The sequence below is a fragment of the Onychostoma macrolepis genome, chromosome 11 (genome assembly GCF_012432095.1).
Source record: "Onychostoma macrolepis isolate SWU-2019 chromosome 11, ASM1243209v1, whole genome shotgun sequence".
In the NCBI taxonomy this organism is placed as follows: Eukaryota; Metazoa; Chordata; class Actinopteri; order Cypriniformes; family Cyprinidae; genus Onychostoma; species Onychostoma macrolepis.
Window position 1 is genome coordinate 24912789 of NC_081165.1, and position 12444 is coordinate 24925232.

Consider the following 12444-nt stretch of genomic DNA (forward strand, 5'->3'; position numbering starts at 1 on the left):
TTTTGAATGTTTGAGGTTTTACTTACTAGTCAGATGGTTCATGGCGCTTTGGAGATGTTCTTCAACAGGAGATCCGCTCCAGCTCTGCAGCACAACCATCAGCATGGAAGAATAGATATATAAAATGTAGTATACATTGTCAGGATTATTAGAAATAAACAAACTACAGCAGAGGTGAAATGCAATAATAATAATAATAATATTATACAAAACACACAAAAAATCTTAAGATACCAGAATTAATATTTTTAGGTTTTACAGATGCATGATGATATAGTTGAAATATATTGTGAAAAATTAATATAAAGTTATTTAATAAGATTTCTCAGATCACCTGTGTTTCCTGCATCTCTGTCAGCAGCTCCCATTACAAATTTTCTTGTAACTTCCCGTTTTAGGTATTTTTTTCTGACGCTCCTGAAATCACAGTACAATTTATCAATATTTGTTTGCAATGAAAGTTCAAAACGTGTTTGAAATAGTTTCAGCCCATTAGTTCATGTAAGTGACGTCATCGATCGACCCCACAGTGCAGACTTTTAGGTTAAATTAATTAGCTTATAGTGACTTCCATTTATCCATTTGTCTTGCAGATGTAAATGCAGATGTCAAATAGACGTCTCCAAGATGTACGTGTGCTATCAGGCCAGAGATGGATTCATTAATATTTTATTTAGAATTAAGAAATTATTATATTAATTATTATAGAAATTACATTATTAAATTATTACTATGGCTACCGGACTGTAGGTGCCATAGTCAGCATTAAAATGAAGTTTATCATGAAATGTTACATAAAGTGCATAAAATAAAATAGACCCACAAGAAAACATTTGTATCCATCCCACAGTCTTGTAAATCCATTAACTGATCATCTTTTTCCCATAATATTTGTATATTATTATTAATAATTGATTATATTTTGATATTCGTTTATTCGTTTTTCCCCCCTTCATTTCGATCTCTTTACTTAACGTTCTAAATTGTAAATAACAGCCTACTGTAAATGCTCGACATGCCAATAAAGCTTTGATTATGCTGACTGGAATTTATTTCTGCTAAGTAATAGACCATAATTACAAACACTATATAGTGTTTCGTTGAGGAATTAAGCATTCACGTAATTTCATTTGTAAATGAAAACACAACACGCTCATTTATCATCACACACGGGCATAAATACAATCATAAAGTCAAAACTTTATTCACATAATTGTCAAGCGTTCACAGTATTTGCAAAATATATGGTAGGCTAGAAAATATAGCATAATTACACAAAACGTCAACTAGGTAAAGCATACACAAACTGAAAGGGGAAATAAGCATATATAACAAATATAAAAATATAACCCTAAAAGTTAATGTAATAATAATAATAATAATAGCCTATACAAATATTAAATTAAATGTTTAATGTTAATAAAAAATGTTTTATGATAATATCTGATAATCCCGGGGTGCTATAGTCAAGCAGGTTTGTTTACGCACTGAACTTGTGGCCACAGGTTGTGGCTAGAAGGGATACAGCTCCGACCGGAAACTGACATTATTAACATCTACACCTACACCTACTCCTATCCTGAACCTACCCTTTACAAGAATGCAGTAAGAATTTACAGTAGCAGCATGAGTATCCCTTCTAGCCTTAACCGTGGCCACGAGAAAAATATCTCGTTCCCTCAACATAAGAAGTCGTGGCCACGAGAAATGGATGTCGTTCCCTCAACATAGCATCTCGAGGCCACGACATAATATCACATTCCCATGAGTTATGATGTCGTGGCCACGACACAACTAAGTGAACCGACCATGACACCTCGCAGGAAAACTGAAGTTATTGCATTTGGAAACAAAGATGAAGTTCTCAAGGTGAATGCATACCTTCTAGGGGTCAAACAACTAAAAATCAAGTCAAGAATCTTGGAGTGATTCTGGAGACAGACCTTAGTTTCAGTAGTCATGTCAAAGCAGTAACTAAATCAGCATACAATCATCTCAAAAACATTGCAAGAATTAGATGTTTTGTTTCCAGTCAAGACTTGGAGAAACTTGTTCATGCCTTTATCACCAGCAGGGTGGACTATTGTAATGGTCTCCTCACCGGCCTTCCAAAGAAGACCATTAGAAATACCAAGGGTTCACATGAAACAAGGGGAGTCCGCTTTTAGCTATTATGCCGCCCGCAGTTGGAATCAGCTTCCAGAAGAGATCAGATGTGCTAAAACGTTAACCACATTTAAATGCAGACTCAAAACTCATCTGTTTAACTGTGCATTTATTGAACAAGCACTGTGCTACATCCGAACTGATTGCACAGTATTTCATGTATAATCATTTTCTATTTTTAACTGTTTTAACTGTTTGCCTTGCCTTTTTACCTGGAATGCCTCTCCTTAATACCATGGGATATGACTGTGATAATCATTCAGTATGATTGTATTACTATTTGCTACTGTCATTATGTCATGGTAACAGTCCTTTCTTGTGTGGGACATCATACACAATTAACAAACTAAATGGGGACATTGCATGGACTTTTACTGTTCTTATATACAGCTAGTTCTAAATACTATAACCCAACCCTAAGTGACACCCTAACAGAACACTTTCTGCATTTTTACAATTTTAAACAAAACTTTTGTATTTATAATTTATTTCCAACTGCGCAAGTCCAAAAAGGAGGTTTTGTCAGATTTAACTCACTTCTGAGTAAAAAATTGGTCTCCAAAATATGGTTAAGTATGTACATACACATTTTTCCATCCTTTGGTTTTATACATTCAGGTAATAATGCCTAAACATTAAATCTAACTAGTATTGGGGTCACTAAAATGGCATATACAAAATGCAAAATGTCATGTTGAGCAGTCAAAGATGCACCATATATAACAACCAACCATATATTCTTATGGAGCACCTGCTTTCATATTACAATAGAAAAATAACAGAGTGCACGCGCAGGCTGATCGATCGAAATTCTTGTCAATTACTTTTGATTGATATGCTTTACCCTCCTCTAACTGGGCGAGCTAAACGTCAGTGAAATTCAAGCCTGTGTATTATTGGCTCGGCTTATTATTTTGACTGCTTCCCAACGCCCGCCTTTCTCGTGAAAGCTCGACAATCTATTGGTCAAAAATATATCCTTCAGCTGTCATAGAAATACTACCTTATCTCATTGGCCGGAACAAACGTCAATCAGACAAATGCCTTACTGTGATTGGTCAGGACCGCGAGCTCGCGCTGATTGACAAGTAACCTGATTGGCCAGAGGTCGCGGGTGGGGCGGTATCTCGTGTGGGTTCTTCAAGGCTTCACGGAGAGTGAATGTCGTCATGAGCGGTGGGTAGGAATTATAACGTTGGTGTTTATATTACTGATACTTTCTTAAACATTTTCTTGAGCGAATGAACCGATATATGTTTTATGTCGTAGCTAGCACACACGAGTTTTTAAAAAAAACATGCGTAGCACGGCGTTTGTACCAAATGCACACTTCCGGAATCACGGTTCTTTTCCGCAGCGAAGAGTTTATCTGGCTAGTTAGCACTTTAGCATGCTAAGCCAGCAGTTTCCTCCTCCATCAGCGCACTCTTGAGTCTGTCTGCCCGCAGACGGAATAACCTTTGAATAGCGAACTGCATGATCGCAGAAAGACGTAAACGTGTAAACGACTGGTTAAGACATAATATAATGTGAGGTTAAATTGATATTTTAGAGAATTCAGTTAGCATAGCTCAACCACTTGCAAGCATCTGACGTTTAGCCCGTTAGCGTTAGCCGCTGGTTTCAGCTTGCAGCTTTAACTAAACTGTATGTTGCTTTTATATAAGCTTAAAACACCGCTTTCTTTTCTCCAACCACGAATTTCGCTGTAAATGCACAAGCGTTGGTTATTAGCGGCTGTGCCCTGATTTTCAGCCTGATTAGCTTGTTATGAGAGCAAGTTATTCTTCAAGTAAAGTTGCAAAACCATTAAATATGATGGCAGAAAGCTCACTGTGGTGTAATTCCCTTAGACTTACTATCATTTTGATCCCGTTCAAATAAATGTGGACAAACGGTTAATTTTGCTAGGTTTGACAGCCAATTAGCAAGCACCATAACGTCAAGTGTTCATTTGTGTTGGGATCTGAGATCTTGGTACATGCGGGGTCAATGGGGGCAGTGCTGGGTGTTTACCATAGATGTGTATGTGTGTATACTAGAGCAGCGGCTCTCAGTCCTAGTTCTGACGAAGAGCACTTCAGGACCAGGATTGAGAACATCTTATGGTGTGCTATTAGTGGATTGAGTTTTAAACCCTGTCCCGCTGAATCACTCCTCTCCAGGGTTTAGATTATCACAGGTAACGCCTCCTTAGCTATGCTGTCATAACTGAAAGTGCATGCCTTTCTGTTTTGTTTATTTTGCTTTGAACAGAACGATCAGATTATTTGATTTGTTCAGTATTTCCAGTTTCTATGCAAACATTGATCACAATGCTGTGGTGCTTTGGAAAGCACAGGCATGCGCAGTCTAAGCACAGAATTCATTCGACTTAAGTAGTTCAAATAAGTCCTTCTGCAATAATTCGCTGTCAAGTGGAAATGGATTGATTGGAGAGTTCTGGTGTTTTCTTTGCATTAATAGATTCACCTTTTTCTCACAGATCAAAAGGACAGTATGGCCACCACTGTCGCAGTCAGCCCCAGTGAATATCTTCAGCCCTCCACCACCTCTTCTCAAGTAAGATCCCATCTTTCTGTATTTTTAGACTATATTTTAGGGATGCCTTGATAATAAAATTTTAACCCGATAAGCCAATAATTATTTTAATGTTATCAATGAAAGTCATTTGAAATGCTTTAATGAAACTACCATTACTGGTTATTCTCAATTTATGTTTTTATAAATTTTATATTATGACATTGAAATAAAATGTCTCAGAAATATTGAGAAAAATCTTCCATTATGCTAGTTTTGTTATAGTTAGTCTAGTTCAAATTCTCATTTTTAATGAATGAGGAGGTAAATGTAGAAATAACTTGGTAACAGTCGAAACTTTCACAAAAACTAAATAGTGATGTTAATTTATTATTTTTTTATTGATTTCTTTAGTGTGAGTCAAAACTTGAAATTGAAATGTTAGTGCATTCGCTTATGATATTTATTAAATTATGACTGTTTATTAAGCTTACGTAACCTGGACCTGAGAAAGGTGCAAAAAGTGAATGCATAATTAATTTTTGAATGCATTAGGAAAGTTAAAAATGAGTAACATTTGTAATGTGCCATAGATATCGATATTCATTTTGAAATGGATATTCAGAAATAGATATTCATTTTGAAATTTTCTAAAAAAAAAAAAAAAAATGCATTTCACAGTGTCATTAAAGTATTAATTATTTTTAAGATTGGCTTCAAGTTGGAGTTAAATGACAGATTTTTTTTCTTTTTTATCATGTTAATTTTAAAAATCTTGTATAATTTTAACTGCTGTGTTATGTAACTCTTGTATTATTCTAACTGCTGACATGGCAATAAAAATAAATAACTGTTTCTACTCAAAATTTCACATTTAATTCAGTGTTACTTGCTGTTTCTTTTGATTATTTGTGAACTTTGATAGTTGTTTTTGAGTGAGAATTTTTATAAAAGTAAATCCTAGACAAACTACAATACGTGACTTTTGCCCCGCTTTACAGTCTGGACAAGTTGACACTAGTTGGCGAAAGTCGAAGCCAGTTTGCACTTTTGTGTTGACAGATTTCGCAGAAAAAATGTGTAGTGTATGATACGTTTTTATTAGCTTCAAACTATGAATCCATCCAGTCATCTGAGATCAAACATGTTGAGCTGATTTTAGAACGCACATTGTTTTTATTTGTCACACATATCCTAGCAACAAGGCGCATGATGCACAGTTTTTCCTCCGTAACCATTTACAGGCTCAGCAGGTGTTTTAAAATCTGTTCAGATTTTAAAAGTCATGTAATGTATTCTGGCCTTAAACTGTATATTTGACAGCTGTTCCCAAAAAACAATAGCTGTGCCAGTTTAATGTCTTCTCTTGTACTGTATGGTGTCTTTTTGTTCACTATTAAAGAAATACTACTCTGTTCTTCTCATGCTTGCATTCTTACAATTATCAGTTAGTCAAACTCTGTTAAATATTTCCTGCTGCTAATTGTGTATCAACACTCTCTTGTGTAGGATTCACAGCCCTCCCCGCTGGCACTTCTGGCTGCTACCTGCAGTAAGATCGGGCCTCCGGCCGCACAGGCCCCAGTCAGCACACCACCATCTCAGCCAGCCACGCGTCGTCTGCACCCTATCAAGCCCGCCCCTATTGCCCCGGCTCCACCCAAAAACCTTGGATTCCTCTCAGCGAAGGGAAATGTTATCCAGCTGCCCGCGGGACTTGGTTCGTCAGGGGGCAGCCCTATTGTCTTCACTATTCAGAGCCCTTCACGTCCAGCTGGCACATCCACTGCCAACATCCAGTACCAAGTGATTCCTCAGTTCCAGGGGTCTCAGACCATTCAAATGATGCCTCAGGGAGGACAGATCCAGATCATCCCCGGAACCAACCAGGCCATTATCACCTCACCTGTCACAGTTCAGACTGCCACACCAGCTCCGCCACCTCTGGCCCCGGCCCCCCAGCACAAGACGGTGGCGATCAAGCCGTCTTCTCAAAAGCGGCGGCAGAATAATGCTAACGTTGTACGGCTCCCCAGTGGACTCACGCTCCCACTCAACGTTAGTACGAGCGAGGTGGGAGGAGCGCAGGTTGTTACGGAGACTGCTGCTGCTCCAGTGAAGGGCAAGAGGGGGAGGAAGAGACAGGTGGCTATAGCCCCACCCACCCCGACCCAACAACCCCCCTCTCCGCCACCTGTAGCTGAACAGGTTGAAGCCTTGCTAATAGAGACCACAGCTGACAACATTATTCAGGTAAGTGTGTTTTTGTAGTTCTGCTTTGGCTTCCTGCTTTAACTTGAAATTGTGAAATTTTGTCAATTGCTGTTTTCCTGGATGATGTCTCATCTGACCGATTTCTACATCAAAATGACCTTTGTGGTTTACACTGTTCTATGTTGGCATGTGTGTCAAGGGATTTTCAGTTATTTTGTTTGTTGTGCAAAGTTTGCACAAAACCAGTCCTGTTCACCCCAAAATTAAAACATATCAAGAAGTGATATTATGCTAAAATATGCCATTTTTAAGATTTTTTGGATCATGATATTATTATACATGACAGTTAAGTACATTTCATCCCCAATGCAAAATATTTCCTTCTCAGCATTAATGTAATAAAAAAAGTAAAAACAAATGATAAAGTACATATACACCATATTTGTTTTCATGCTGGGTTTAAATAAAAATCATTCACATTTTCCAATAATCATTAATATTTGAAAGTAATTTACTTTAAAAAATACTGCATTAAATTCATTTTTCATTTACTATTATTTACTTACTATTGTTGTTTTTATAAAAAATATTTTTAGAAATATTAAGAGAACTTAGTTTAAAAAAATATTTTTTTGTAATTTTCTGTGATCATTTTATTTGTTTTTTATTGTATGTTCAAGTAACATTTTCATTTTAGTTTTAGTTTTTATTTATTTCCATTTAATATTTTTAATGATTAAAATTTAAAATTCCAGCTCTAAGGTGCAATTTTTGTTTAGGTTTTCATGTAATATTTATATTTTATTTCAGAATTAATTTAAAGTAATACCAGTGTTGTAATGGTATTATTTGTTGTCAACAAAAATGATCTTAATTATAATTATGAGAACGTAATGATGAGGAACACAATTGAGAATATTTTTTTTTAGAAACTATAAATGAAAAAAATAAAATGAAATATTCAGAATTTGGTGAATATTCAAATTCACCCCGGATGTGTGCAGGCAGCTGTTTTTGTTGATTGCGTATGTCCCTAATAATGTCTTCCTGTCCCAGGCAGGAAATAATCTCCTGATCGTGCAGAGTCCAGGGGGGAGTCAGCCTGCTGTGGTGCAGCAGGTGCAGTTGGTTCAGCAGAAATCAGATCAGCAGGTCGTTCAGATCCCCTCGCAGGCTCTAAAAGTTGTTCAGGCCGCCTCTGCCACACTTCCCCCTGTACCACAGAGACAGACAGTCACGCCCAGTGTGCAGATGTCCCCCCCAGAACCCACACAGGTACATCAGAAAACCACTTTTTTTTATGGTTTAAACTAGGGCAATTAAGATTCCATTGCTAGAAAAATTAAGAAAAATCAACAATTATCTAAAGATGTCATGCATGTGCTCTGCTCTCCCAGGTGCTGATTAAAACAGCCTCAGGTGAATGGCAGGCTGTACAGCTACAGGAGACAACTGTTACCACGCCAACAACACCCACCAGCACGCCCACACCTGCCGTGGTCACTAAAAAGGCTCAAACAGGGACACGGAAAGAAAGGACTCTCCCTAAGATCGCCCCGGCTGGAGGGGGGCTGATAACACTGAATGCAGCCCAGCTGGCCTCTGCTGCTCAGGCAGTTCAGACCATCAATATTAATGGTGTCCAGGTGCAGGGTGTTCCTGTGACAATCACCAACGCTGGGGGTGAGTGAGTGAGTGAGTGCTTCATTTCGACAGACATCCAGCTTGTGATGTGATGTTAACGTGATCTTGGCTGCATTTTGACTGGTGTCTTTTAGGCCAGCAGCATCTCACAGTGCAGACGGTTCCAGGTGCGGGTCTGCAGCTGGGCGGTGTGCAGACACAGACGCAGACCATGCAGGTGGAACAGACGCAGACACTCGCACTGGAACTGCAGAGTCAGCCAGGAGAGAAAAAGCGGCGCATGGCCTGCACCTGTCCGAACTGCAAAGATGCAGAAAAGAGGTGGGAAAGCATTACATATTATGGGTTTGTTTTAATTGGTGTAAGATCTGGGCGATATGGCTAAAATATCACAATTTATTTTTCCCATTTCGTTCGATATTGATATTTGTGACCCTGGACCACAAAAGCAGTCATAAGGGTAAATTTTTCGAAATTGAGATTTATATATAATCTGAAAGCTGAATAAATAAACTTTCCATTGATGTAGGGTTTGTTAGGATAGGCCGAGATACAACTATTTGAAAATCTGAGGGTGCCAAAAAATGCATATTACTAATCAAAAATGAAGTTTGATATATTTACGGTAGGAAATTTACAAAATATCTTCATGGATATCTTTACTTAATATCCTAACGATTTTTGGTATAAAAGAAAAATGTATAATTTTGACCCACAATGTATTTTTGACTATTGCTACAAATATACCCGTGCAACTTAAGACTGGTTTTGTGGTCCAGGGTCACATTTATTACAATATTCATTTGATAGCCGTAAATGAGCAGTTTACCCTCAGGCCATTCAAGATGTAGATGAGTTTGTTTCTTGATCAGAACCTATTTGGAGAAATGTAGCATAACATCACTTGCTCACCAATAGGATCCTCTGCAGTGAATGGGTGCCGTCAGAATGAGAGTCCAAACAGCTGATAAAAACATCACCATAATCCACACCACTCCAGTCCATCAATTAACGTCTTGAAAAGCTGCATGTTTATAATAAACAAATCAATCATTAAGGCATTTTAACTTTAAACCATCACTTCTTGCCAAAAAAAAAATTGAGTTAATTGATGGACTAGAGCCATGTGGATCTTTTGAAATGTAATCAATTTAAAATATAACCATTAATTTGCAACAAAACATTGCATTTTTTGTCAAATAAAGTGATGCACAACAAAGCTTGTATACTGTAAAAATGATTAAAAGTAACTTGCTTATTATATTGCTGAAAACAATAATTAATATTACTTTTATTGTTGCTTGAATGTGTGTAGTAGAGGAAACTGCACTGCTCATTCACACAGAATCATGCCAAACATGAAGATCTGAATGCATGCTTTTTTTTTGCGATGTGCAGCCAATAGTCTAGAAGTAGGCTATTCAAAAGTTTATAGATATCATGGATTTATTTTCTCTGATAAATATTGACATTGATTAAATTTAAATGGTGAAGCGGCAAACTGGATTGGGTTCTGTTCTGTGTAGATTAATGTCTGTCTTTAAATGAAATACTCAATGCTGCAGGCCGGGAGAGGTGGGGAAAAGAAAACACATCTGCCACATAGCAGGCTGTGAAAAGACCTTTCGAAAGACTTCGCTGCTGCGGGCGCATGTCCGACTGCACACGGGAGAGAGACCCTTTGTGTGCAGCTGGGTCTTCTGCGGAAAACGATTCACACGCAGTGACGAGCTGCAACGGCACGCCAGGACACACACGGGTATGCAAGCTTCAAATGCACACATGCACTAAATACAAGTGTGATGCATCAGTGTTTAAATTCTCCTGCTTTTTTGTCTGTTTTCAGGAGACAAACGGTTTGAGTGCAATAAGTGTCAGAAACGTTTCATGCGGAGTGACCACCTCACAAAGCATTACAAAACACACATCAACACAAAGAGCCTGTGAACGTAGTCTTTCACAGGGTTTTAAGAACTTTGAGGGGAATAAGAGAGAAAAATGCTGTTCCCAGGGCTTGTGAGATGGGAGGAAACAGAGGTCAACCCGCCTTCACATGTACGACGTGGCCCTGGAAGATCACCTGTTTTGACCAGCCGTTTCAGGGTAAACTACACTCCCGCTGACCACTTTTTTACTTGCCCTCATCAACAGAGGAACGCTGGCGTACGTAAACCAATGTGGCACTGTAAAGTGTGGCCCTCAACTGGGACGCCAGTTGTGTTTTGGCTGATTCCTCTGTAATATGGAGCAGAAAAGACGTCTGTCTCAGCACCAACAGACACTCCAGCCAAAAAAAAACGAAACCGCTACTTTTCCCCCTGCACTTACAATTTCTCACGTTTTTGGTTGTTTTAGCTAAACCAAGCCCCTCACATGAAGTGTAGCAGCTAATGGACAGTGTTTCCTGGCTTTTATTGTGTAAATGTTTGTTTTCATACATACAAACATACATTTGTACAAACTATGGCAAATTTGAATACAAAAGCGACGCTTTGGACAAACTCTTTGACCCAGTTAAATTATTTTCAGTTGATTTAAATTTTTTTTTTAAAGTCTGCTTTGGAATTTTAAACAGAAGCTTGAAACTTTGTATAACTTTGGTTGGTTGTTTTTAATATTAGTGGAGGTGTGGAAAAGAAAGATTTTGGCTTTTACATACTTGTCCATGTTAGACAATCATGTCTTATATAGAGGAGATAAACAGGAGGGTAAATATCTTTGGACTTGCTACATGTTGAAAGGTTGATCATCATAATAAGGAATCATTTATTTATTAAAAAAAAGCTGAAATGGCATTGAATGTATGCAGGTTGTGTCTTTATTAAAGATTGCAAATGTGTCCGTTCAAAAAAATGTAGAACTCATGTTTATGTTCTCGTGTAAAGCAGGATGAAATGTCTCACAAAACAGGACGCGATGTGATGAAAATGTGCTTGTTGTTACATTACACCAATTCAAATGTTTTATTTCATTGAAGGTACTTGTAAGTCCATGCTGATGGATTTAATGGTTAGCTAAATTCAGTCATTCCATTTAAGTTCATCCAAGTTTTTGTCCAAGCTCTCTAAAAGAGGCCTTAAGAAGAAAAAAGTGTGTGCTTATGTATGTTTGTATAGTGTCTGAGTTCACGCTGTTGTATTTGGGTGTAAAATGTAGGATAATTGTTACACAAACGTGTATTGGCTATTGTTGCCAAACATGAAAGATGTGGACTGTGTACAGTGTAAATGAGAAGGAAAAACAATGTTGTATAGTTTCATTCCTATAATATCTAAAACTAATAGATTACCCTTTTTATTGACTAAAAGTTGCCTTAGTCTGCAGCACCCCATATTTAAAGAGATTTGTCTTTTTCCAGGGAACTGCATTTGTAGACCTGCTTTATTATTATATATTTTTTTTTCTTTTATTTTTTGTCTAACTTATAAAGTGTGAAGAAATGCCAATTTATGTGCACTGACCAAATTCAGGGTTTTCACTGAGTGGATAATTTAATTTTTTGGTTCATGTACCTACATCTGATTTGACAGAATAAAAAGTTCTTTATCTATCCTTGATAAACCCCACATTTAAAGAGCCCTGGCTTTGAAAATCGGTAGGTAACCCTGTGTTTGTATAAATTGTACTGAGGAGCTTAGACCAGAGAACTCGCTATCTTTTTCTACAGTCAGACCACCGCTCCCACTCACCCAATAAAGCATAACACAAAACACTGAGTGTTTCTCTGTTTTTCAATGGAATTAGTGTTTTCACAGTACTTACGCTCACGTTCAAACCCACACATGACTTTCTGTCGTGACTACATATTAACATGAGGAATAGAGCCCACAGGCCATTTTAGACTTAAGAAATCATTTCTGTTGTGCATCAACTTATTTGACATAGTACCTCACTAAAACT

At 37.6% G+C, this 12444-nt stretch overlaps 1 protein-coding gene across 4 annotated transcripts; it reads left to right on the top strand.

The window, feature by feature from the left end:
* The first annotated feature begins 3261 nt into the window (after window positions 1–3261).
* Window positions 3262–12255, top strand: sp2 (sp2 transcription factor). Of its 4 annotated transcripts, XM_058790631.1 has the most exons (9): window positions 3343–3360; window positions 4209–4348; window positions 4652–4728; window positions 6196–6939; window positions 7957–8175; window positions 8298–8583; window positions 8679–8865; window positions 10110–10303; window positions 10391–12255. In XM_058790631.1, exons 3-9 carry the CDS (start codon window positions 4666–4668, stop codon window positions 10489–10491), a joined length of 1794 nt encoding a protein of 597 aa, XP_058646614.1. In that variant the 5' UTR covers window positions 3343–3360; window positions 4209–4348; window positions 4652–4665; the 3' UTR covers window positions 10492–12255. The 4 variants fall into 4 exon arrangements, with proteins under 4 accessions (XP_058646612.1, XP_058646615.1, XP_058646614.1 ...); XM_058790629.1 differs by lacking the exons at window positions 3343–3360; window positions 4209–4348 and adding an exon at window positions 3262–3342; XM_058790632.1 differs by lacking the exon at window positions 4209–4348 and having other exon boundaries at window positions 3335–3360.
* Window positions 12256–12444: the final 189 nt, after the last annotated feature.